Genomic DNA, 27,071 nt, shown 5'->3' with positions numbered 1-27,071 from the left:
GACCCTTGGGAAGACAGGAAACTGTACAGTGAAATGGGGGAGGGGAGCAGGGCACCACCAGGGCCTCTGCCTCAATGCCCCCCTTTGTGTGGGGGCTGGGAGGGGCTGCGGTTACCTGACCCGCCCAGCCCAGGGTTGGGCCTCAATGCAACCTTTCAGGGCCCACCTCCTCCTGCAAGAGGGGAGGGGCTGCCCAGACCACTTGGGACCTATCCCTCCCCTTGCCAGTCTGCTGGCTGCCGATTGAGGTTCACAGAACAGGATGGGGGAGGATCCCTGCTGAGCCAGGACTGGAGAGGGAGAGGTGAGTAAGACACTCTGGACCCCTTATCCCTCAGACCAGTTCACCCCCCAAAGCTTATCAGGTCAGGTCAGGCCATGCCAGGCCAGGCCAGGCCAAGCCCAAGCTTCCTGTGGGACTCCTCTGTCCAACTGGGGCCAGACAGTATGGGTACCACTACTCCCTCTTTCTCAGGGCTCTGCTACACCCCCCCAACAACTGAAGGCTTGAGTGCCTCTTCTCCCTCATCTCCACCGGAAGGGGCTAGGGTCAGCATTCTGTGGTACAAAAAAGTGGCTCCCACTGGCCATGTGACTTCAGTCAAATCTCGGAGCCTATCTGTTCTAGCTCCTAAAATAGGGGTCATCATTCCTGGGCTCCCTGGGTTGGCATTACGTGTATGTGTATTATAAATGATATGTATATATATAAAATTATTACATATGGTTATATAATAATAATTCTGTAACTGAGAAATGGGTAGGAGGAAGTATTTTAACAGCCTCATCTTGTTCTAGGAAGGAGCCAAACCAGGCCTGAGAATTCAGATCCCCAGGGCAAATTGGGTTAGGGGTGGGGTTAGTGACCTCAGAGTCCTAGGCAGACCTGTAGGGAGATTGGAGGTCCAGAGCTGGGAGCTAGGGTGCATGTGTGTGTGTGGGGGGCTCAGTGGGCCTAGGATGGAGAAGGCCCGGGGGGGGGTCAGATACTGACTGGATTTAGGGGGAGAGGGAAGTCAGAAGAGTGTGATCCTGAAAGCGGCAATGAGGAGGCCAGGAGCTGAAAATGATGTAAGGGGAAAGCTGTGGTAAGCTCCTCGGACTTTCCTTTACTGATAGAGACCCTTCCTGGCCTCTTACCTCCCTGCTGACTTCCCCAGCCTCTGGGCAGAGAAGAGTAGGGGCCTTCTGGAGACAGCCAGGATGGTAACTCCACTTTACCAGTTGGGAGCCTGAAGACTGTTGAATTTGGGAAGGAGAGCAGGAAAAAGTGGGGCAGGAGACTGGGCTGGCTGGGCCTGCTGGCCCTTGGTGGGGCTCTCCAAGCCTTCCAGTTAGGGAGGATGTAGGACAATTCCCAGAAGTGCCATCTGTTAACCATAATTTTCTTAGGCTAAGCATGAAGTAAAAAAAAGTTAGTTTTATCCATAAAGCTTTATCCTCTAGGGTCTTCCCAAAGCCATGGGTGGATGGCATCATTACAGATACCAACAAAGATACAGATCTGGGGCTGTAAATTTATACAGAAGAGACAAAGGAATTTTGGTGATTAACCAACCAATTAGGTTACTTACATAAAGGTGTTACTAATCTGACTTATAACTTCCTTTTCTTGTTCACAAGTCTGTTTTTTTTTTTTTTGCAAGGAAAATTGATAAGAATGGGGTTAGAAGGAAGACATTTGTCTCCTAGTCTGGGATGAGGAATGCTTCCTTAGAGCCTACAGTCTATACAGCTGGGAAAACTTGCAAACCAAAGGAGAAATCAGATATATATTGATCGAGACACAGAGAGGGTGGATGTTAACATTCAGACTTAGAAACCCTAAATGTGGGAAACCATTTTGGATCAGAAATAGAGAATTAAAGACAAGCTTTGATGGTTTCTACAGGAGGGAAGAGTCTGGTCAGGCCTCTTCCCGTCTGGGCTCCTTTCCCCCCTTTTCTCCCGGATAGAAGTTAACAGACTCAGAATGTAGCTGGTGTCAGTCAACAAACATTGATTAGGCTCCTACTGTATGCACCGTCCTCTGTGCTGGGGAGATACAGAGGGGGAAATCCCTGCTCTCAAGGAAGAGGCAAAATGCAAACGAATATGGACAAGCAAGGTGCAAGAAGGGGCTGGAGGCAATGAACAGAGAAGGTATAAACTGGGGAGGCGTGGATTTTAGCTGACCCTTCAAGGAAGGCAGAGGTGGAAACGAGAGAATTCCAGGCCTGGGGGGCAACTAGGGAGATTATCCAGAGTTCGAGATGGAGCTCTTGTTTGAGGAGCAGCCAAGAAGCCAAGTGTCTGGGGAGTGAGGGTGGACAAGGTGGTCAGAGGGTAAGTTCTCTTTCAGAACTTCTAGGTTAGGGGAGGCTTAAAAACCAAAAAGGATTTTAAATGTGATTCTGGAAGTGACGGAGTCCTTGGAGTTGTTTGATAAGGGGGTGGGGGTTCACACCTGGGCTTCAGGAAGATAGCTGAGTGTATGATGGTTTGGAGTGAGGAGAGACTTGAAACCTGGCAGGACCTCCCCACCCCTTCCTCCCAGACCCTACCCCAGGTGATCAGGGCAGTAGCAGAGAAGAGCCATGGAAGCCTGAGAGGTATTATAAAGGTAAATTTCACAATGCTTGGAAAGTCTGTGTGTGTGTGTGTGTGTGTGTGTGTGTGTGTGTGTGTGTGTGTGTGTGTGTGTGTATGTGTGTGTGTGATGGCACCTAGGCTGGGTGTCTAGAGGAATGGGTGGTAGAGGACCTAGAAAGAAGGAAGTTTTAGGGTAAAGAGATGAATTCAGTTTTGAAAATGATGAGTGTAAGATAGCTGTAAAGTATTCAGTTTGAAATGTTTGGGATTCTAAGATGAAGTCAGGAGAAACGTTTCATCTGCTTGGAAATGAGAGATGATACTGATGGGGGGATGGCAAACAGCAGGAAAGGTATGAGAATGAATTTATTAGATGAAGGGTAATCTCCTAGCCAGAAGACATAATACAGTAGGCTGGGGGATCTAGGCACGAGGCAATGACACCCCATCTTTATATTTCAGATGTGGGTCTGGAGATCAGAAGTTGGTTTCATCAGAAGGACACACCTTCTGAGTTACAATTTTTTTTTTATATCATAGCAAAGTCCAGATACTAGCAGAACTTATCTTTGCAGCGCAGGAGATCAAAGGTCTTGGGCATTCGACAGGAGATCTGGGATGGAGGGCCAATGGTAATTTGAATTCCTGGATTGTAGCAAGGACTCAGGAGGGATATTCGGTGCAGATCTGAATGTTAGGGAGGGCGTTCATTAATTGGGGCCCCATCAATACAATTGGGATCCAATCAAAGCAAATAGTGGAAGAGAAGAGGGACGGAGCCCCTGAGACATCTGTGGGGAGTGAGTGGTCAGAAAGGTAGGAGAAGGGGGTGGGGGATGAGCCTGGGGCAGATATCCTGAAAATCTAGAGGGCAGGTGTCTTAAAATCTAGAGAAGAGTCTCATGGAGGAGGGGGTGAGCCCCCGTGTCAAAGGCTGCAGAGAAGTCAAGGAGAATGAGGATGGAGAAGAGGGCATTGCATTTGGCAATGAGGTCAGGGGTCACTTTGAAGGGATCCCTCTTGATTTTGCTTGAAGTCACTGAAGGCTCTTCCTGGCATCCCGTTTGTGAGCAGCGATTTCTTTGGAAGTCACCAGCTGTGTTCCTTGTTTTTCCAGCAGAATGAACGAAAAGTCTTTGAGGGACAGGAGCTTCCTTTAGGGCTGTCTCCCCAGGGCTCCCTCTGCCACAGGGCTTTGTTGAGTCAGAGCTCCGCAAGGCCAGATGGCATCTGGTTCATGTGATCTCAGCTGGACTTTCCCCCCTGGGCCTGCTTCCTTACCCAGACTAGACATTCTGCAAAAGTAAAAGTAAAAAGGGTTTTAAGGTGCCATGTGAAGGATTTTATGAATTCGGGGCCCCATAAAACAAGAGTCATGGATTTGCTACATGTGAGGAGGTGGTGTGTGCTCCAATAAGGCATGGGGTGATGGTCCAGGAGGAGCAAGGTCAAGGCTGAAGGCTTCCCTGGGCAGCTCCTGGGTGGGCTGCCCCTTGGGCTTTAGGGTCCCTTAGCAGCATAGCCTTCTGGGGCCACACCCCCCTTTCTTGCTCTGCCCCCTCTGCCTGGAGCAGATGGAGGGGGTGTCCCGGAGCCAGGAGGTCCTGCTTCTGACCCCGGGGGGCTCTGGGGCGGTCATTTCACCTGCTGGGCCACCCACCGGGGCCCAAGCTGGCTGACTGCTCCCTGGACTAGTCAAAGGGCCGGTCTCCTCTGACTCAGGGGGCCGAGCCTTGGGGGGGCGAGCCGGGGGGGGGGAGCCCCCGGGGGGGGCAGAGCCAGGGGGGGGGCCGAACGGGGGGGGGGCGAGCCGAGCCCTGGGGGGGGCGAGCCCCCGGGGGGAGCCGAGCCCTGGGGGGGGAGCCAGGGGCGAGCCCCCGGGGGGAGCCGAGCCCTGCGGGGGGCCGAGCTGTCTGTCAAGGAAGGAAGAGCTTCCCTGCTCTGGGGGCTGGCCGAGCCCCCGTGGGGGAGGGGCTCCCCATCCTGGGGGTCTTCCCCGTGGGGCTCAGGCCAGGTCAGGCGCGCGGACCGGGCTCGTCATCCCGGCGCGGCCGGACCCAGCGCACCGCGGGGCGGGCCGGGGCCGGCCGGGCAGGGCTTCTGGAGGACAGCGGCCCCCGGAGCCCCTCTGGGGCCCGACGGAAATGGGGGGCCGAGGCCCGGGGCGGCGGGGCGGCGGGACGGGGCTGAGGCCGCCCGGGGGGAGGGGCTGCGCCCCCCGCCTGGAGCCGCGGCGCCCCCCCATCCTCTCCCCCCCGCCCGGCCGCCTCTCACGACCTCTCTCCGTCATTGGCTCTCCACCCGGCCTGACCCCGCCCCGCCCCCGCGCGCCGATTGGCCGCCGCGCCGCCCGGGCCCGCCCCCCGGCTCGCCGTTGGCCGGCGCCGCCCCGCCCCCGCCCCGCCCCGCCCCCGGCGCTGGGAGGCCGAGGCTGCGTCCCCGCCATGGCGGCGCCCGCGGAACCCCCCGCGCCGGAGCCCGAGGCCGGGCCCGACCCCGCGCCCGCCGGCCCCGAGCCCGCCCAGCCCCCCGCCGCCGAGCCCGCCCCGCGGTAAGAGCGCGCTCCCGCCGCGCCGCGCGCCCCCGCCTAACGGTCCCGGCGCGCGCCCCGGCTCGTGACCGTGACCCGCCCGTGACCGTGACCGCGCCGCCGCCTCGGGGCGCCCCCTCTCCCCGCGCCGCCGGAGGGGCCTGGGGGCCCCTGGCCTGGGCCGCGCGCGGGAGGTCTTCAGTGGGGGGCCCCAGGGCTCTGCCCGCGCGGGGGCCCCGCCTCGGACCCTGGGACCCGCCGCGGGGGCAGCCCCGGCCGGGGCGTGGGGGGCTGCGGGCGCCCCGCTACTCAGCGAGAGCCCCCGCAGCCCCCTGGCCAGGCGCGGCCCGGCTGAGGCACCGAGACCCCCGAGGCTGAGGAGGCGCGGGCAGGTGGGCACCGGCATCCCCGAGGGGGCAGCTGGGGCCCCGGGGGTCTTGGGGAATGGTCGTGCCCCCAGCTGCCCCCGGGGGCTGGCACGGGGAGGCAGCTCCTGCGGAGAGGGTGCCGGTCCCTCCCCAGCTGCCATCGCCAGGGCAGGCGGGTCGACCCGGCTGAGGGCACGGGCATCCCCAGGGGGAAAGGAAGCAGCATGGGCTTAGGCAGGTCAGGCCCCAGCACCCCCTTGGGCCCCGAGGGCCCTGGGAGCCACTTGCTTCCTGTCCACAACCCTCAGCCGTCTCGTGGGCACAGGCCGCTGGGCAGGGACTCCTGGGGGTGCCAAAGACCCCGAAAGGAAAGTTCTCCCCCTTGGCCCTTGGCCCTGTGGCTGTCAGAAGCCGCCAGCGTATCGGTGGAAGCCACTGACTCTCAGAGGCTTGGCTGCTCTGCCTGGCCCCGAACCCCTAGGATCGGGGCACCTTCCCGGGTGACTCCTTGCTGACACCTGCCCTGGGGTTATCTTCCCCTGCCAGGCTGGGAGTTCCGTGCGCTGGCTCCCTGCAGCAGGGCTGGGCCGCCTCTCCCTGGGGCTGGCTTCCCAGGAGCAGGGCAGTCTCCAGGCCCGGGTCTGAGGCCCGTTGGTGGGCAAAGGGCTTGACCCGCCTCCCCGAGGACTGGGGATCAGGGCTGGTTCCAGCACGCTGCCACCTTGATGTAATGGGGAAGCTGGGGGCAGGGGTCTGGTAACTAGCATTCATTAAAAGCCAGGCCCTGCCCTGGGGGGGGGGAGGGACATAAAAAAGAAAAAGTCCCTGTCCTCAAAGAGCTTCCATTCTGTCTTGGATACCACTAAAGGAATCCCAGATTTGTGCTGGTGGAAATGGAGCAATCTGGGACAAAGGGATGGAAAGGTGGCACTCAGGCAGTTGAGGAGAGATAGCACACCAGGCAAAGGAAACAGCTGGTGCAAAGGTGCAGCGGTGGGAGATGCGTCATAGGCAGGAAGTCCTTCAGATGGCATGAGTTTAGGGGGAAGATAAGCAGCTCTGTAGCTGCCTGGATTTGCACATTTGAGAGTCTTCTGTAGAAAGATGAGATCACCCAGCGAGGCAGTCTAGAGAGAGGGGAAGGGGGGCAGGACAGTTTGGGGGAGAACACAGTGGATGGGGGGTGAGCAGAGGGGAGCTAGAAGGAGCAATGCCAGGAGAGCCCAGAGAGGAGAGTGCCTCCAGGAGGAGAAGGTGGGTGGCGATGCCAAAGGCCACAGAGAGGCTGGGGAGGGTATGGTCATGTAGAGGTCAGCGTGGACTGTGGGGAGAACACAGGCCGGGGAGCAAAACTGGCAATGGGCAGACTGTGGGTAAGGAGAAGAGATCCAGGCCCTCCACTCAAGGGGACGTGGGGAGACATGGCCATGTTGGTGGGCGACAGGGACGTGGCCAGCAGATAGCAGAGACTGAGAGACTGTCAGAGACAGAGACATAGGGAGAGATGAAGATGAGGGAAGGGGCAATGTATTGGAGGGGGATGGGACTGGGCCACAGGGAGCAACTGGCCCTGCTGAGAAGGGGGAGAGAGAATGGGGGATGATGGCAAGGCCTTAATTTTCCCATTCAAGTAAGATCAGGGCCCCAGCTAAAAGAGCTGGAGAGAGAAGAGGTTTGGAAGAGATTTGGGAGGGACTGAGGCAGTCCTTCAGGGAGGAGAGGAGGGATACAGGAAGCAGTGGGGAGGACCTGACTGAGGTGCTGGAAAACATCTGTGATGACCCAAGTGAGCTGGCCGGGCACCGGCCTCTGGAGGCCTCCTCAGGGTGCCCTTGCTAGGACTGGGGGGGCATTCCAGGGCTGGGGTTTGGGGCAATGTGAGGTTCCAGCAGCAGGACGTTTGATGGGGGAAGACAGTATCAAGGTGAACTGAGTCACCTTAGTTTCAGTATTATGAAAAGAGCACAGTGAGCCCTGCACTGTGATGATGAAATAGGAAAGCAGATTTGCAGAGAGAGGGAGGAGAAGGAGGAAGAAGGGGGGAAGGGGGAGAAGGAAGAGGAGAAGGAACAAGATGGGGAGGAGGAGGAAGGGGGAGGGGAGGAAGAGAAGAGACAAGATGGGGAGGAGGGAAAAGAAGGGGGGTGCAAAGGAGGGGAAGGAGTGTGATGGGGAAGAAGAGGAGGTGGAGGAGGAAGAGGAAGAAGGAAGAAGGAAGGTTGCTTCCCCAGGGTGCTGTTCTCACATCTTTCTCAGTAGCAAGAGAAGTTGCTCCCCCGTCCCATTTCAGTGGTAGATGAGATTTTCTGCCAAGCTCAAGTCCGTGGCTGTGCCGAGGCCTTGTCCTTCTGAGCCGCTCAGCAGCTAGTCCAACTCCTCTCGGTGATAGGAAACTTGCAGTCCTGGATTTGGGGAGTCGCACCCGGTGTGGAAGGAGTTGTGCCTTGGGGAGGGGCTAGCCTCAGGTGTCGATAGCCAGAGGCCAGCTGTCCCTGGAGGTTTGTGTCTGAACCTTCTCAAGGAGGTTGGTCCATGCCCTGGGCAGAGCTGGCAGGGATCCTAGCAGTCAGCTACTCCCCATCATCTCACATGGGAGGAAGCAGGCTCAGGAAGTGTACAAGAAGGAAACCTCAGAGAATTTGTACCCAGGACTTCTGACTCCTGGGATGAACAAAGTTCTAGACCAGAGGAGGGGAACGAGCCATTCCAGAGAAGGGAGGGACTTGCTGCCAGTTTAGATGTCAGACTGCAGTCTTCTCTCTGCCCCTACCTTGCTCTGTAACCTTGGGCAAGTCACTTCCCACCTTGGGCCTTGGTTTCCTTTTCTGAAACAGGTTGATAGGTCTGCCTCCAAGGTCCTGTGCATTTCTCAGATTGTGATTCTGTAAAGGATGACTGAGGGATTCAGAGGCTGGGTCAAGTATTTTCTGCAATGGGGGACAGGTGCCCCAGGTCTAGGCCCTGAGGTATGCTTCTCAGAAAGTCCTCTGAGGACAGGAGTGCCAGGGTTATCTTTAGTCTGTAGGGGAGGAAACAGCTGCCCCAGTTAGGCAGCTAGGATGAGATCCTGGTACCTTGCCCTCCTGTTTATAAATAAGGCCTATTTTATTCAGGTTATAATGGGGAGCCACAGGGAGCCATGGAATGGGGGCAGAGCAGGTGGGACACCTAAGCCATGCCCAGGAGAGAGAGGAGAGGTGGCTCCAGGGGCCTCCCAGAGAATAGTGGGTGAGGCCCAGTGACCCTACAGCAGCACAGGCCTTGAACTTCCCTGTGGTTCTGAAGTAGGAAAGGTGGGAATTGTGGAGGGATTTCTAAGGAGAAGCCGCTGAGCTGAGGTTTGGATCTGAGGACCTCCAGGTACCAGCAAGCATCTGAGATAGAAATATTCACCAGTCGGGGGCCCAGCATAGATCCTTGGGCTTTCCCCTGGACCCCTCCTACTGCGTGGACACCGAATTACCTAAGAGAAGGTCTGACCCCTGTGTCCCTGGGGCTACCCAGGTCTCCCTAGCTTTTTCCACAGTGCTGGTCAGGCAGCAGTAGTAAACAGGCATTTATTAAAAAAATTTTTTTTTTTTGCAAGGCAATGGGGTTAAGTGACTTGCCTGAGGTCACACAGATAGTAAATATCAAGTGTCTGAAATCAGATTTGAGCTCAGGTCCTCTTGACTCCAGGGCTGGTGCTCTATCCACTGTGCCACCCAGCTGCCCCCAAACAAGCATTTATTAACTGCTGGACTCCCTGCCCTCAAGTTGCTCACTCCAGGCAACAGGAATCCAGTAAGAGGGCCCATGGATGCTAATCCCAGAGCAATCCTTAGCAGCTGGTGACAGGGCCAGTAATGCACCTGCAGATGACTGGTGTTGGGGGCTGTGGAGCCAGTGGTGAGGGGCAGGGGCATTCCAGGCCTAAGGAACAGTGAGAACCAGGGGAGATTGGAGCCTCCCTCCTGTTGGATCCTGTCTGGGCAGTGACACTTAAGAGTCAGAGGCATCATGAACCTTAAGTGGGATCCTAGGAGCTGAGTTTCCATGGCCCTGAGGTTCCATGGTCTGCTTCAGTCTTCAGGGGCTTCTCTTGGCCTCACATGTCTATCTAAATTTTCTCAGAATTTGTTTCATATTTGGAGAAGGGTCCTCAGCTTTCCTGTAGTCATAGACTGTCCTAACATCCGGTAGAAGGCAGATTTTATTTGTGATGGAAGACCCACTTTCTTCTCCCCTAGACCATGCGTGGTCTCCCTTCTGGGGCTGTTTCCTTAGAAGACCCAGTTTTGCCCAGCTCTTGCAACTCATAGAACTGGTGTTAAGTTTGCCTCTATCAGCATTTATTAGCAGCTGTGGTGGATGGTGGGTATATAAAGGGGACTAAGTGGATCCCAGAGAATATGGTATAGAATCCTTAGAGAGTCATTTGGAGATGGGGGCCCCATTAACCAAGGACTCTTTTTTTTTGTTGTTGTTGTTTTGCAAGGCAAATGGGGCTAAGTGACTTGCCCAAGGCCACACAGCTAGGGAATTAGTAAGTGTCTGAGACCAGATTTGAACCCAGGGACTCCTGACTCCAGGGCCGGTGCTCTATCCACTGCGCCACCTAGCCACCCATCCAAGGACTCTTCTTGTGGGAAGTGACAGTTGAGCTCAAACTTGAATGGGGATGGGGATTCCAAAGCCTGTTAAGTGAGGAGAGAAAACATTCTTGGCATGGCAGTCAGCCTTGGCAAAGCCACAGAGGTAGGAGATGAAATGGTCAGAGAACATCGAGCCTATGAATCAGTTTGACTGGTCTGTAGGGAAAGTGATGATGAATCATTATCGCTGGAACTAGATTATGAAGGATTTTGGAGCTAAATATGAGAATGTGTGTTGTTTCCTAGAAGCGATGGGGAGCCATGGAAGCCACTTGAGCTGAGGGGTGATAAGGCTAGACTTGAACATCAGTGGCCAAGTAGAGGATGAATTAGGGAGACCACTGAGAGGGCCATTCCAACAGAGTGTGAGGTGATGAGGGCCAGTGTCTGAGAACAGAAAGGTGGGCATGTGTGGATGGATGTTACAAAGGCAGAAAAAACAGGACTTGACTTAGGAAGAGAATGAGATAGAATGACCCCAAGTCATCCAGTGTCCTGATGATGTCCTCAGCTTCCCAGTCCTCTGTGAAGAAGGAGCAACTGGGGAAGGGTGCAGGTGGGCCAAGAGTGGCATAGAGGTAAAGGATCACTGAGCAGCAGCCAGGGCCCAGTCTGAGCTGGATGGAGATGACTGGGGTTTAGAATGTAGGGTGGCAAGAGTAACGAATGAATGAATGAAAGAAAGAAATAAAAAATGTTTTCATTATGGGGATACACAGAGAAAAAAGCAATACAGCCCCTGTTGTCAGAGTCCATACTCTGGGACGATGGCAAGGCCACAGGTCATGAGATTACATCCGACCTAAGGAAGATTGAATGGCAGTGCCAGAGGTATGCAGGACATAGTGCCAGGGCACATGGCAAAGTCAGAAGCTTCCCATCTCAACCAAACTCCATGATCCTGGGCTGGGGCAGGGGGACTTGGGGAGGCTGCCCTATGGAGGTGGCAGGACAGCCCTGGATGGAAGTAGGGGATGAGAAATCAGGTTGAGGATGAGGACAAGGTTCAGAAGGAAGGTGGTCAGACCACAAGCATGGACTAAGTACCTGTGTCTCTTCTGCCCTTTGTAGCTTAGTTCCTGAAAAAGGTCTGCAGTAGTGGCTCTCCTCTGTGTCTTCGTAAACCCGCACAGTTCAGCTTCTGCCCTTATTTCGCTGAAGGCCCTCTCTCCAAATTACTAATGATCTCTAAGCTGCCAAACCCGGTGATCTTTTCTCCATCCTTGTTTTCCTTGACCTCTCTGTAGCCTCTGACCCTGTTGATCCCCCTTTTTTGGATACTCCCTTCTCTCTGGATTTTCAGAAACCCCCAATCTCTCTTGATTCTTCTTGTCTCTCTTGCTGGATTCTCTTCCAAAGCACGTCCCCTAACCACAGATGGGCCCCCAGAGCTCTGTCCTGGTCTTCTCTTCTCCCTCTATGCTGCTCCATCTGGCATGGGGTTGGTCAGCAGGACCACCGTGGCCACCTTTGGTGTCCACCTTCACCCAGTTCTCATCCGTGACTTCATGAAGTTGTAGCATGTGCAGCAGACACTCCAGTAAACTGTTGGCAGATGGGCTAGACCAGGCTGAGGGTAATTGATGGGGATGGGATGTCTAACCCATGCACATACGTGATGACAACTTGCTCCGATGGCCATGAAGGTGACTGAAGCAGGAGCTGTGGTATGCTTAAAGTTTGGTCAGACTTTGAAAACACCAGGGTCATCCACTGCATAACCTGGACCATTGCCACTTATCCTGACTTGTCCTTTCCCCTCTCTCTGGCCCTTCCTTGCCCATCGGGCTCAGATACCACTGCTGGGGGACCCCAGGCATTCACACTCCCTAGCAGAAGGAGCCTCGAATGTGTCGCCAAAGATTATGGGTTCTTGGGTGACAAGAGAAGAGCCCAGGGACACAGATGATTCTTTTCTAAATTACTACTGCTTGTCCCAGGTGAAGGGTATGGAAAAGAATGGCAGATTTGGGAAGTGAACAGCTTGTGAAGATGATGTCTGAGGGTGGAATTTGCTATTCTGTATCTGGGCTGAAACCTAATGGGGATGGAGAGCTCCTGACAGTGCCACCAAGAGGCAGTTGGGCCGGGAGCCTGGGAAGGGGCAGCGGTCCTTAGACCACCTGGCCTGCTTCCAGCCCAGTGCTCACAACCATCAACAGGGAGCCATCACCACCAATGGTGCCCGCTAGGCCAATGGGCCTGTCCAGCTAAAGCAGCAAAGCATCCTGAGGACAACAGGGGCAGCATGTGCATCCACTTCAAGCTGCCACCTTGACCACATCTCCTTAGACCCTGATGGAGAGAGCCCAGGACCCAGAGCCCAAAAGAAGTCCAGGAAACTCCTAGAGCTTATGACAGAGGAGAGAAAAGCTGAGAATGAGTTGCCATTGTATTCTAGATTTGAACTCAGGTCCTCCTGACTCCAGGGCCGGTGCTCTATCCACTGGGCCACCTAGCTGCCCCCATGCATTCTAGATTTTGGAAGAGCAGTTTTAGAGTTCAGGGGAGCATAGACCAGATCCCATAGGCTGTATTTCTAGAGGAGGCTGGCCTAGGAGGGACGGGAGATGCTCAGGAGTGAAGTCCCGGCTTGAACTTCCGTCACCATAATCATTGTCTATGGGCATTCTTTTTTGGTTGGGTTTTTTTTTTTTGTTCATTTAAAAAGATCTTTTTTCTTTCTTTTAAATTTGAACTTTGCTCCTGGGATGATAGAAGGGGCCCTGTCTCAGGCTTCTTGTTCTGGGGGCTGTTGGCCATTTCCCTGATGCACCTCTGATGTTGCCTTGAGGCCCATGGAGGACCCTCATGGGTGGTGCTCTGCTGAGAGGGTGAGGTGGGGAGTAGCCGATGCTGCTGGAGGCCTTAGGGTCTCGCTGCCTATCTGGTGCTGCCAGGGTCCAGATGGTGGTGGTGGCATGTGCTGAGGCCAGTGAATGCTTCTGAGATCTGGCCCCTGGAGGCTGTTTGCTGGAGTCTGCCCATTCCCCTGGCTCTGCTGAGGCACATGGGGTGGCCTAGTGTTGGCTGCACTGCACTTGGGTTCAGGACCCCCTACCTGCTTGCTAAGGTGGGGCTCGCCCTCCCAGACTGCACTCCCTTTTTATCAGTGAGACAGACCTTTCTTGCCGTTCTTCCAAGTTTCTTGGACTCAAAGACTTTCACCCTAGCTTTTGGCAGTTTCTGGTTTTGTTTTGGGGTGCTATTTTGTGGCTGTTGGAGGTGAAAATGGAGACAGCAATTTACTACTTACTCCACCAACTTGGCTCCCAGAGGTTCCAATTCAGGAATGAAATTAAGGAGGAAAAATGGGAATTGTCTAGAGAGCCATATGGATGATGCACAGGGAACTCCTCAGGCAACAGAAATTTTGAAAAAAAATGTGAAGAGCATAGAAACCAGGGCAGGCAGTAACTGATAAAGGCAGGGTGATAATACGACATTGGGTCAAATTTATCAAGAGGTGCTAGGTTAGGGTTAGTGGCTGGAGTGGGAAGCCCTGGCTTCCACTCCATAATGATGGCTATCCCCGGGGCTCTGTCCGGGGCCTCCTTCTCTTCTTCCTCTATTCCATTTCACTTGGTGATCTCAGCTCCCAAGGATTCAGCCATCATCTGATTGTCAGATCTGTTGATCCAGTCTTTTTTTTTTTAAGGTTTTTGCAAGGCAAATGGGATTAAGTGACTTGCCCAAGGCCACACAGCTAGGTAATTATTATTAAGTGTTTGAGGTTGGATTTGAACTCAGATACTCCTGACTCCAGGGCCAGTGCTCTATCTACTGTGCCACCTAGCTGTCCCTGATCCAGTCTTAATGTCTCTGATGCTTCCCTCCAGTCTTGCATCTCTAAATGTCTTTTGAACATCTGAACAGAATGACATATAAACATCTTTTTTTTTTGTTTTTAATATTTGTTTCTCCAACTACATGCAATGGTAGTTTTTGCTAATCATTTTTTTTGCAAGATTTTGAGTTTTACATTTTTTTCTCCCTCCCTCTCTTCTCTCCCCTCTCCATGACAGAAAGCAATCTGCTATAGACTCTACGTTTATAGCCAAGTGAAACTTAGATCCATATTGGACTTATTGTGAGAGAAGACTCAAATCCAAATGGAAGAAAGAAAACAGTAGAGAGAAAAAATGGTACAATACATAAGACAACTTTTAAAAATTGAAGATAATAAGCTTTGGTCTTCATTTAAACGCCACAGATACTGTTTTTGAATACAGATGGCATTCTCCATCACAAGTCTTTTAAAATTGTCCCTGCTCAGGAGGAATGAACAAGTCCATCATGGTTGGTCATCACCCCATGTTGTTGTCAATGTATGTAATGTTCTTCTGCTTCTACTCATCTCATATCAGCAACAATTCAAGCAAGGCTTTTCCAGGATTTTCTGAAATCCCATCCCTCATGATTTCATATAGAACAATATTGTTCCATCACATTCACATACCACAAATTGTTCATTCCCCAATTGATGGGCATCCCTCAATTTCCAGTTCCTCTATCACTGCAAAAAAGAGCTGCTATGGATATTTTTGTACATGTGGGAGCTTTACCCTTTTTCATGATCTCTTCAGGATAGACCTGGTAGTGGGGTTGTTGGGTCAAAGAATAGGCACAGTTTTATTGCCCTTTAGGCATCATTCCAAACTGCTCTCCAGAAAGGTTGGATCAGTTCACAGCTCCACCAACAATGTATTAGTGTCCTAGTTTTCCCACACCCCTCCAATATTGATCATTGTATTTTTTAGTCATATTGGCCAATCTGAGAGATGTGAGGTAGTTCCTTAGAGATGTTTTATTTATTTTTATTTTTTTATTTTTGAGATGTTTTAATTTACATTTCTCTAATCAGTAACGATTTAGAACAATTTTTCATATAACTATAGATAGCTTTGATTTCTTTGTGTGAGAATTGCCTTTACATATCCTTTGTACATTTGTCAATTGGGGAATGACTTGTTTTTTATAAATTTGACTCATTTCTTAGTATATTTCAGAAATGAGTCCTTTGTTAGAAATACTAGTTGTAAAGATTACTGCATTCCTTTTAAACTTGGTTTCAGTGGTTTTGTTTGTGCAAAAACTTTTGAACTTAATGTAGTTGAAATTATTCAGTTGGTTTTTTATAATGTTCTCTATCTCTCCTTTGGTCATATGGATATATAGACACCTTGAACTTGACATGCCCAAAACTGAACTCATTATCTCCCCCCCCAACTTCCTAATTTCCCCATGTCTGTGGAGGCACCACCAGCCTCTCCCTCCCCACTCCCTGCCCCAGACCCCACCTTTGGAGTCATCCTCACTCCTCACTCTCATCCCTCAGATTAAGTCATTTCTCCAGTCCTAGCTTCCCTGCCTTTACAGTATCTCTTGTACATGCCTTTTCTGTCCACTCACATGGCTGCCAGTCTCGAGACCAGTGCCTGTGGTTGAGAGTATCTGCTGATGTTTTTTGATGACACAAAAGCCCTTCTTTTAACAGCCTGTGAGGATGGTTGTATGAGAGACTGTCTGACTGATTGATTGACTTTCTCAGGGATTGTATAGGAGGCAGCTCATGGTGGGGGAAGGGACTCCAGATGTGCCACTCTGATCATTGTGCCAGGCTTGGCTCCAGATCTTGTCTAGAGGGCTCTTTCCATGGACATTTGTCTATGGAGAACAGGCTGCTGAGACTTGGTGCCCACCTCTCAAGACCCCATCTGTCTGCTCTCTTGTAGGTCATGTAGTCAATGAAGATGGGCCTTGTGGTGCTCGTCCGGAACCTGCTGCTCACCCTGTGCCTCTGCCTGGTACTGGGCTTCATGTACTACGCTGCCTGGAAGCTTCACCTCCTGCGATGGGAAGACCCCAGTAAGTACCATCAGAACCCCCAGGTGGGGCTGAGGTGCAGTGCCTTTGCTCTGTTAGCAAAAACCTGAACCCACTCGAGTGGGCTTCTACTGGTAGGGGCCTATTCTAGGTCTCAGACAGGACAGAGGCCTCTTTTAGAGCCTTCTTGGGATGATGGAGATCTGAGATGCTTTCCAGGGGCCACTGAGGCTAAGCCTCCTTTTGTCACCACCATCTTACAAAGGAGGAAACCAAAGCCCAGAGATTCAGTGACATGCCTAAGCTAACTTTCCCAAGGGCGTGAGATCCATGTAGAGTTGGAAGGAGCCCTGATGCTGTGATGTCCAAACCCTCCTCACCTCATTTTATAGAGGAGGAAACTGAGGCCAGAAAAAAGAAATTACTTGCTCAGGGTCACAGTCACAGAATCACAGAGATAGAGCTGTGAGGGGCTCCACAAATATGGAAACTGAGGTCGAGGGAAGCTCAACAACTTGCTTGTCTAGACTACCAGGGAAAGAGTCAGGATTGTCACTTGTCCTATGACCCCAGCACCTTCAGGCTTTCTAGTGCCCTTTCCCTTCCCCATCCTCCCCACCTCTACTGCCCAGCAACTCAGAATCCAGAGGTGCCTCCTGACCTGTGACCCTGCAGAGGAGGTGCCTGGCACTGTAGCCTTGGGTGAAGAACAATGACCTCATAGGGTGAGTGGGCCAGACCCATCCTCTTGGAAACTGGCAACCTCCCTCCCTCCTGAGAGTCAGGTGCTTTCTCCTCCCTTGGGCATCTTCTTTTTCTTATCTGTCCCTGACAACTGGTAGGAGAGAGAGAAGTCTCTGCACTGGCCCAGGAGGTAGAGGGAGTGGACGGTGGTTTGATTTATTTTCCAGACTGCATGATGGTTGATCATGTATTCAGAGACTAGGGTTGGACCAATAAGATGTGATTTATTCTAGAATAAACGTCACCCGGTGACTCTAACCTAGCCGTTTCCTCTCCCCTCTTTCCCTTTCTTTGTTTCCCTTCCACCCCCTCCTCCCCAGACTTCCCTAACCATCTGCCAGATCCTTGGCCTCCTATCCCTCACTATCTCTCACTATCCCTCCCTCTACCCTTTGGTCTCATGACTCTGGGGCAGCCCAAGAGGAGCACTAGCAAGGGGGTGGGGTTGCTCTGTCCTGTGGGATGAAATTGCTGGAGAGGCCAACTGTTTGGGTCGGGGTCGCCTTGGGGAGTCAGATTTGGAGTGAGGCCAGTTTCAGTTTGTGGGCTCGGGGGGCCTGGGGGCTTGGGGAGCTGGGAGCCCCAAGTCCCAGCTTTTTCCCAGGATTCCTTGGTTCTGGCACTGCAGTGACTGATTTCCTGCCCTCCTTTGGCCATCTTTGCTGCTTCCTTGTCTGTCCCGGGTCTGTGGGGCTTCCTCCCCTCTTATAACTCTGTACAGGCCCAGTTGGGGTGGGGGTGGGGGCGGGAGGCACAGGCAGCCTTTGTGTGGGAGCTGTGCCGCTGGAGCGGGGTGCTGACCCTGGGGCCCCTGACAGTGAGCAGCAGAACTGGAGAAGGAAGCAGCAAATGTCTCAGGCATGGTCCTTTTGAATGAGACATACAGGAAGAGGGAACAGAGAAGTATTTAATAAAAGGGGAGTGTTCAGTGACGGGACTGGGGAGGGGCAAACCTCTAGCCCTTTTTATTCTTATTCTTCCTTTTAGTCTTTATTCTTCTGACCAGTAAAAAGGGGCAAGGTGGGAGAAGGGGCAGGGAGCAGCTAAGAGGGTGCTCTGGTGACCCCTGCCCTTCCAGCGATTACCTAGGGTCTTGGGGAAGGTCATTTAAGGGATTAACAGTGTTATCAAGTGGTCACACCTTTCCATACACAATAATTCTCAAACACTGAGAAGCTCCTCTGATAAGAGTGATTAGAACCAGGGGAGCTGGGAAAAATGAATGTGTGAGCTATGGCCAGTGTGATGGGGCCTCAGGTTGAGAGGCCCAACAGGGGGAACCAGCAGAGGGGGAGGGAGGGAAGGGTACTCACAGAGCACCCACTGTGCACCAGGTGACTCTAGCCCAGCGCTCTTGTTCACTTCTCAGGGCTGTGGACCTCCAAGTAACCTTGTCACAGAGACCACACCACTACTGGGCTCCTGGGGAGCCTCTGGTTGGGGCCAAGTTGCAGCCAATGAACTGAGCCCCTCTCTGAGCAAGAGACCAGGAGACTCCCATGTCTTTGATGTCTGTGAATGAATCTTTTCTTCTGTTTGTGATCCCATGATCTGATGAGGAGATCCCATGTCAGGAAGAGTTGTCCTGACCCCGTCTGCCGCCGGCTAATCTTCTTACAGTTCCTCCTCCCCCCAGCCCTGAGCAGAACAAACCATTCCCTCTTCCACATGCCAGCCCCAACACCTCTTATTCAGGTGCTGGCAAAACGAAGACAAAATAAACCCATATCTGTCCTCACAGAGCTGATACTCCACCGAGGACACGGTATGGCCAGGAAAAAACACATAAACAGCATCTGGAGTGCCTGAACCCTTAGAGGGTTGGACAAAATGAAGGAAATGAGAATCAAATGCCTTAGGAATGATTTTGGTAGCCCAGGGGATGAGGAAACCAATGAAAGGGGGTTCTAGTGAGGATCTGGTTCTCTCTAATGAAGGAGAACCATTTGCTGGGGTTGGAAAGATGGTGACCTTGTGGTGGAGTGTTTCTTCCCTCCTAGACTCTGTGATCCAGGTATATGTGTGTGTATGTATTTTCTGATGTGGAATGGCCTCTGGTTTCCCTTCTCCCTTGGATTCCTGTCTGAGGGCTCCCTCAGTCTCTTTGGTCAGAATAGAATGTCCCTCTGTTGCTTGGGGGCATTCCTGGTCTTCCATTTGCCCCAGCTCCTCTGTTTTTCTGTTTCTATCAGTGACCAACTCCAGAGTCTCATAGTCTCAGCATCATCTTCAACCCTCCCCTCATCCTCAGTCCCCTCTTTCCATGGGATGTCAAGTCTGGTGGAGTTTCCCTCCACCAGGTATCTGGGAGCTGTCTGTTTCCACTTCCAACCTGACCTTCTCTCAACCCATTTCATCTATATTTCTAACAGAACCTCCTAATTGGCCTCTTTGCCTCAGTTGGGCACAACTGCCCAAATCACCTTTTGGAAGCATGAGTTTGATCCATGTCACTCCTGCTCAACAAACTTTAGTGGCTCCCCTGACCTCTAGGTTAAAATACAAACTCTGTTCAGTTGGTCTCTGTCCTTCCTTTCCAGCCTCTTCCCTCTGTAGGGATGAACTCTACCCTCCAGACAAACTGGCCTCTTTCTGTTCTGTCTCCTACCTCTCTGCCTTTGTCCCACCCCCAGGCTTGCCCTTCCCATCATTCCCTTCCTCACCGAGCTCTTTCACTTCCTCCAAGACTCCATTTGTCCCCCCTTTAGCCCAGTCTTCCCCTAAATCCTAGAGGAGAGCACCCCAGTGACAGCCCTGACCACTGCCTTGAGATCCTTGAAAAGTGCTGTGCCTGGTTCACAGTAGGCGCTTATCAGATGACTTTTCCTCCCCCCCCCCCATTGCTTTACATTTATTTTGTCACTAATTTTCTGTGGGCATCGTTCCCCCTCCCCCCAGAGGAGAGACAAAGCTTAGTGTTTCTGGTTTTGGGGCCCTGTGCCCTTCCACATCAAGATTTTCCCTGCAGCATTTCCATATATCACATATTGGCATAAGAAATTAAATGGAAATTTTTTGGGGGGGAGTTTTTTAGACAACACTTGAAGGCCAGCAGATGAGAGGACATAGAAAAATTAAAAAACTCAGAAATGCATAAAATCTATGTGTAGTATTGTATTATATAAACATATTTTATCTTTTAATACCATAATAATCTAAACTTCTTTTCTGGTAGAAAGGGAGGCCCAAAACATTTTGTTGGATTTTTCCAGACCTCTGGATGCTGTGCCCCCACCCCCATGCCCCATGTGGAAGCAAAAAAAAAATGCAAACCCTGCCCTCAAGGAGCTTACATTTTAATGAGAAAAGATTCTTTTGGATAGAAGGCTGCTGGTGAGAAAGTGCAGGAATCTGGAGAGTGATGAGGAGAGTTGGGGGGAACCAGTGTGGTTGGGGTCCCCCCAGCTAAAGGGAGAGTGTACCCTGGGCCAGGGCATCTGGGGAGGTAAGAAGGCTGCGGGCATGGCCTGGGCCCCTTCCCAAGGGCCTTCCCCAGGCCAGGCATTGTGCTTGCCTGGCTACAAAGAAAGGCAATTATCTAGCCTTCTCTCCATGAGTCTCCCATCCTGGGGTTGGAGCTGGACAGTCACCAGTCCCCAGAAGGAGCAGAGTGCCAGCTCCCAGGGGGCACGGCTATCAGGGTGTTTTCCTCTTTGAGCCCTCCACTCCCAGCAGAGACCCTGGATAAATGCTCCCTGAATCAATGAACAGATGGGATGGTGTGGAGCTACAGTATTTGAAAGGGGGCTGGGAAAAGGGAATCTTTAGAATAAATGCTTTATTAGAAGCTTACCATTGAGCACCAAGGGAGATAACTGACTTAAGGAATGCCGATAATTGGAATGCATGAAGGATCCCAAGCCCAGATCAGTCTCCCTTCTTAGGCCTTAGTTCATTCTCATTTCCTCCTCTTCTTGTGATCACAGTCAGACTTCCTCATTTTTTCTAGTTCTACCTTTTCCCCTCATTGTTATAAAAGTCTTTCCAGGTTTAGTTTTTATATCAAGACTTGTATCAAGGCTTGAGCATGTATTTTCAAAAGAGGAAATAACAATGTTAATAATAACTTGAAACAATGTTTAACCTTTAAAATCAAGAAATATTAAAGAGTTGCCATCTCTTCCCCCCCACCCATCAAACTGGCAAAAGTATCAAAGGAATGAGGTTCAGTGTGGGCAGGAGTGTGGAGAAGCGGGCACAGGTGCACTCCTTCCTCGCAGGGGGTGGGGTCTTAAGAACAGTCCCATAGTACAGCACAGCCAGCAAAGATGATGCTGGCCTTTCCCTGGAGTTCCATGGCTGGAATCCCACCCTCAGTCTCAGTCCAAACCCAGGAGCCCCGATTGGGGGTCCACCAGATGGGAGTTGTGGCCTAAAGGATGCTCCGTCTGTGGAACCGAATGCAGTGAAGGTCCATGGGGAGATCAGCCAGCTTTTAATGTAAGAGCTTCTAGTGTGAAGAAATGGCAGCACCCTCCCTTAGCAGCTTTTAAGAACTTTGTTGAGTTCTATGTGATTAAGTTCTTTTTTTAAGTTCTTTTTCCCTCAAAGAATGTAAAAACAAATTTTAACATTCTTTTTTTCCTAAACTTTGAGCTCCAGATTCTTCCCCCTCCTCTCCCTCTAACCCTACCCCCCTGCCATTGAAAAGATGAGCAATTTGATATATGTTAAACATGGGCAGTCATGCAAAACATAATTCCCTGTTAATCAGGATGTTAAAAACAAAACAAAACAAAAAAACAAAAACTACTCAAACCAAAACTAAGAAAAATGGGTAAAGAAAAAGTATGCTTTGATTTGTATTCAAACTTTGTCAGTACTTTCTCTGGAGGTGGATAGCACTCATTATAAATCCTTTGAAATTGTTTTGGATTATTGTGTTACAGAAGAGCTAAGTCATTCCCAGTTGATCACTGTACAATATTGCTGAATACAGTCTTCTTAGTTCACTTTGCATCAGTTTATGTAAGTCTTTTTAGGTTTTTCTGAGAGCATCCTGCTTGTCATTTCCTATAACACAGAAATATTCCATCACAATCATATGCAACTTGTTTAGCCATTCACAAATTGCTGGACATCCCCACAGTTTACAATTTTCTGCCACCACTAAATGAGCTGTTATTTATATTTTTGTATATATAGTTCATTTTCCTTTTTTTAAAAAATCTCTTTGAGATACAGATCTAGTGTGGTTTTGCTTGGTCAATGGATATGTGTGATTTTATAGTCCTTTGGGCTTAGTTTCAGATTGCTTTATAGAATGATTTAATCAGTATAGAGCTTCACCAATAGTGCATTAATGTTTCAATTTTTCCACAGCACCACCAACATTTGTCATTTTTCTTTTCTGTCATATTAACTGATTTGAAAGGAGTGAAGTGGTAGCTCAGAATTATTTTAATTTGCATTTCTTTAGTCATTAATAATTTAGAGTATTTTAATTTGATTATAGTTAGCTTTGATTACTTGACATGAAAACTGTTCATATCCTTTGACCATTTATCAATTGGGAAATGATTCTTTATTTTTTATAAATTTGACTAAATTCTCTGTATATAGAGAAATGAGATCTTTATCAGAAAAACTTGCTGTAAAATTTTTTATAGTTGTGATGACTAATTGTGTATTTGTTTCCTCTTATTCCCCCCCGCCTTTAATCTTACTCTCTCCATTCACCCTCTTCATCCTCAAAAGTGTTTTCCTATTCCAATTCACCCTCCCTTTCTCTTATCCTGTTCCCCTTCTGCTTTCCTGTAAGTTAAGATAAATTTCTGTACCCAAATGAGTGTCTATATTATTCCTTTTGAGCCAATTTTTTTTTTTAGGTTTTTGCAAGGCAGTGGGGTTAAGTGGCTTGCCCAAGGCCACACAGCTAGGTAATTATTAAGTGTCTGAGGCCAGATTTGAACTTAGATACTCCTGACTCCAGGGCCGGTGCTCTATCCACTGTGCCACCTAGCCACCCTGTTTTGAGCCAGTTTCAATGAGAATAAGATTCACTCACTTCTTCCCCACTCCATCCTCCTTCAACTTCCCCTCTATTGTAAAAACTCTTTTATGTGAGATAATTTACCATAGTCTACTTCTTACTTTTCCCTTTCCTAGTATATCCTTTTTTCTTACCACTTAACTTTATTTTATTTTTTTAGATAACCATCCTATCATATTCAGCTCAACACTTGTGCTCTCTAAGTGTGCTCTTTTTAATTGCTCTAATAAGTAAGATTTTAGGAGTTGCAAGTATCATTTCCCCATGTTGGAATGTACACGTTAACCTAATTGAAATCTTTTTGATTTCTCTTTGCTGTTTACCTTTTTTATACTTCTCTTGAGTTTTGTGTTTGACAGTCAGAATTTCTGTTCTGCTCTGGTCTTTTCATCAGGGATGTTTCAAAATTCTCTATTTCATTGAATAACCTTTCTTTCTCTTGAAGGGTTATATTCAGTCTTGTTGGGTAGGTGATTCTCAGTTGTAATCCTAGCTCCTTTGCTTTCTGGAACATCATATTCCAAGCCCACTGATCCTTTAATGTAGAATCTGATAAATTTTGTGTGATTCTGATTATGACTCCATGATACTGGAATTGTTTCTTTCTGGATACTTGCAATATTTTCTTCTTGAACCGGGAGCTCTGGAGTTTGGTTATCATATTCCTGGGAGTTTTCATTTTGGGATCTCTTTTAAAAGGTAATTGAATGATTCTTTCAAATTCTATTTTACCTTCTGGTTCTAGGACAACAGGACAACATGACTTTCAGGTAGTCCAATACTTTTTTTTTTTTAGTTTTATTTAAGGCAATGGGGTTAAGAGTGACTTGCCCAAGGTCACACAGCTAGGCAATTATTATGTGTCTGAGGCCATATTTGAACTAAGGGTCCTCTTGACTCCAGGGTCAGTGCTGTATGCACTGTGCCACCTAGCTGCCACTAGTTCAATACTTTTTTAATGATCTTTCCTAAATCTATTTTCTGGATCAGTCGTTTTTCCAGTGAGGTAGCTCACATTTTCTTCTATTTTTTTTTTATTGTTTTGATTTTGTTTCTTGATGTTTCATGAAGTCATTAACTTCCTCTTGTCCAGCTGTAATGTTTAAGGGATTACTTCGGTGAACTTTTGTACCTCCTTTTTCATTTGACCAATTCCACTTTTTAAGAGGTTCCCCCCCCCCCACTTGACCAATTTTGCTTTTTAAGGAGTTTTTCTCTTTAGTGAATTTTTCTATAACTTTTTTCCGATTTGTTCTGTTTTTCAAGGCATTCTTCTCCTCACTGGATTGTTGTGCCTCTTTTACCATTTGACCTATTTTGTTTTTTTAAGGTGTTATTTTCGTCAGTATTTTTTGATGTTTTCTTTACCAAACTATTTACTTTTTTTTTCATGATTTTCTTGTATCCCTCTTCCCTTCTTTTTCCTCTTACTTTATTTTAAAAATCCTTTTTGGGATCTTCCATGGTTGGAGATTAATTCACATTTTTTCTTTGAGACTTTGGATATAGTAGTTTGGACTTAATTGTCTTCTTCTGAGTGTCTGTGTTCATCATGATCTTCCTTGTCACCATAATACCTTTATATAGTCAGGTTTTTTGGTAGTTTGCTCATTTTCCCAGCCTATTCTTTGACTCACTGCTAAAATAGGGCTCTGCTTCTGGGGTAGAGAGAACACTACCAAACTTCAGGGTTTTTTTGTAGCTGTTTTCAGAGGTGATTCTATTCTAGGCACCTGCAAGTTTTTCAGTTCTTCTAAGGTGGTATGATCTAAGGAGAGGTGGATTTATTCCTTTCCTGCTCTGTGCTCTGGTCTGCAAGTGACCATAAGCACTCTTTCCCCCTCTGGAACTTTGCCCAGGGACCCTGCTCTGTTCCCTTGTGGCCACAAGCTTTGCTGTGCTAGTGCTGCTCCTCGCCCTGGGACTGCCAGCCCAGAATGCGCCCGGGATCCAGGGATGGGCAGTGCACCAGCATAGCAAAGGGACCCGAGTAACCTTCTGACCTGTTGTCCACCCCCCTAAATGTCTGCGGGCTGAGAACTCCGGAAACAGCTGCTGCTCCCAGGCTGCTCCTGGTTTGCTGGGGCCAGTCTGCTCTGGCTCGGTCAGTACTGGACTGTGCTCCTCTCTCACCCTGCTGCCTCTGGCTTTTCTGGCTGATCTAAGCTGTCCCAGAGTGGAAAATTGTTTCACTCCATCCTTTTGTAGGTTCTGCTGCTCCAGAATTTGTTTTGCAGCATTATTTAAAATTGTTTTGAGGGGATTTGGGGAGAGCTTAGGCAACTCACTGCCTTTTCTTTACCATCTTGGTCCATCCCGCCATTAACTCACTTCAAATATGTCCTTATAAATCATATTAAGGAGATAGCTTTTGGTTCACAACTTTTTATAGTTTCAAATATTTTTAATATTCAGTATTCCAGAGACCTTGTGATGTCCTCAGTAAAACCCCCCCACCCCCACCCCATGCTGACTCATCCCTGTGTGACTCTTGTCTCCATCTCATAGCATTGCCCTGGGAAGCTTCCTCAGTGTGTGTGCTGCTCCCCTGCCTTATGGGGACATTGCATTTGGTTTTCAGTTCCTCTCACACTGTGATATACAGCATGGGCCCCTTCCTCTCTGCCCTTCTTTGGGGTGAATTAGTGCTGCTGCTGTCATCATGCCCCTGCCTTTGATGATAGTAACCAAGGGGTATGCTACCACCTTCACATACCAAGAACTTTAAGTCCAGCATCTCTGTATGTCTGTTCCCTCTGCCCTCTCAGCAGCCCCAAGTTATAGAGGAGGATACTGAGGCACTGGGGGGGGGGGTCTTACTGAGGGCCAACATTCTCATGAGATAAGTAGTTCTCCTAGGATGGCTCCTTGGCCTTAGCTGCTCCTCTCCCTTGGAGGGCCTGGGTGGTGGGGACGTCTGAGCCCCTGAGGTTTGTCAGTGATGCAGATTCAGAATTTCCTTTTCCAACCTCCCTCTTGTGCAGTTCCTGGAGTCAAAGAGAGGTGCTGCAGAGGAAGTCTTTCCCTGTGGTCAGACATGATCTCAGGAGCAAAGGAATCACTTGTTCTTTAAAATCTGGTAAAATCATCATATGATTCCAGCTCTATTGGTCTGAGCTTGCTTTGTGGAGAACTTTTCACTTTTAGTTTTTCAGATTTATCCTTTTGTAGAATACGACCTATTTCTTTTAGATTCTCAGACTTAACATTCACTCTATTGGACGGAGCCGACCACATAGGACCCCCATCTCAGAAAGCCTCAGTCACCCCCTGTTGCTTCTGAGATAAAACACAAACTCATTTGCTTGGTGTTTAAAGTTCTTCAGAGTTTGGCTGTAACCTGTCTTTTTGGGTTTATTACACAATGTTCCCTTCACCCACTCTGTGTTCCAGCCAGATCACACTCTTTGTCCCTGTTAACATGGCCTTCCTTCCATCTCTGCTCTTGCCATTTCCTGGAATCTGCTTCTTTTTTTTTTTACTTCAGCTCAACTCCTACAGGATATCTTCCTTTTCTTTTCTTGGTATGTAAGATACTATTTCAGTTTATAAATAAGTTTTCTTTTTAAAATTATTATTTATTTTTAACAATCACTTAAAAAATTCGAATTCCAAGGATTATGCTGTCAGTTGTATGAGTGAAGTGATGCAGAACATTATTAGTCATGCTGCAAAATTAAAAAAAAAGCAAGTTTGCAAAAATAAAGTGAAAAAATTATGCCTTAGTCTGCTTTTAGACTCCATCAGTTCTTTCTCTGGAGGTGGAGAGCAACCCCCATTATCAATCCTTTGAGATTGTCTTGCATCATTGGATTGCTGAGAATAGCTGTCACTCACAGCTGATCTTTGTACAGTATTGCTGTTACTGTCTACAGTGTTCTCCTGGTTTTAAGCTCACTTCATTTTATATCAGTTCATATAAATCTTCCAAGGTTTTTTTGAGGCTATCTTGCTTGTCATTTCTTATAACACAATAGAATTCCATCATAATCATATACCATAACTTGTTCATCCATTTCCCCAACTGATGAACATCCATTCAATTTCCAATTCTTTGATGCCACAAAAAAGCTGTATAAATATTTTTGTATATATAGGTTATTTTCCTTTTTTGGGGGGGGAGGGGTGTGGTATCTTACTACTATTACTACTATAGACCTAATAGTGGTATTGCCAGATGAAAAGGTTTGCACATTTTAAAATCCTTTGGGAATATCCAGATGGGTTGAATCAATTCACAACTCCGTCAACTATCCATTCCGTAAATGTGAGGTGGCACTTCAGAGTTGTTTTTAATTTACGTTTTACCTAATCCATAGTGATTTAGAGTATTTTTTAGATGACTAGAGATAGTTTTGATTTCTTTTGAAAACTGCCATTTCAAATCCTTTGACCAGTTATCAGTT

The 27,071-nt window shown here is 49.3% G+C and overlaps 1 protein-coding gene and 1 long non-coding RNA gene across 6 annotated transcripts in view; one reads left to right on the top strand and one right to left on the bottom strand.

Annotated features, from left to right (window-relative positions):
- The first annotated feature begins 243 nt into the window (after positions 1-243).
- ST3GAL3 (ST3 beta-galactoside alpha-2,3-sialyltransferase 3) overlaps positions 244-27,071 on the top strand; it is a 138,458-nt gene continuing 111,630 nt past the window's right edge. For 2 of the 5 annotated variants that reach the window (XM_074221627.1, XM_074221625.1), the window contains exons 1-2: positions 5,072-5,122; positions 15,839-15,971. In XM_074221627.1, the coding sequence (XP_074077728.1) occupies positions 15,851-15,971 (121 nt within the window). In that variant the 5' untranslated portion in view covers positions 5,072-5,122; positions 15,839-15,850. Of the gene's footprint in view, positions 305-5,070; positions 5,123-5,359; positions 5,494-15,838; positions 15,972-27,071 lie in introns of those variants that run through there. The other 3 variants (XM_074221621.1, XM_074221620.1, XM_074221622.1) reach the window with 3 other exon arrangements.
- Positions 2,920-4,425, bottom strand: LOC141510966 (uncharacterized). Its single transcript, XR_012475214.1, has 2 exons — positions 4,216-4,425; positions 2,920-3,866 (listed from the first exon to the last, which is right to left on the bottom strand). It is a non-coding gene; the product is annotated as an uncharacterized LOC141510966 (long non-coding RNA).

The sequence above is a fragment of the Macrotis lagotis genome, chromosome 2, assembly GCF_037893015.1.
Source record: "Macrotis lagotis isolate mMagLag1 chromosome 2, bilby.v1.9.chrom.fasta, whole genome shotgun sequence".
NCBI lineage: Eukaryota > Metazoa > Chordata > Mammalia > Peramelemorphia > Peramelidae > Macrotis > Macrotis lagotis.
This window is presented reverse-complemented; position numbering and strand designations above follow the sequence as displayed.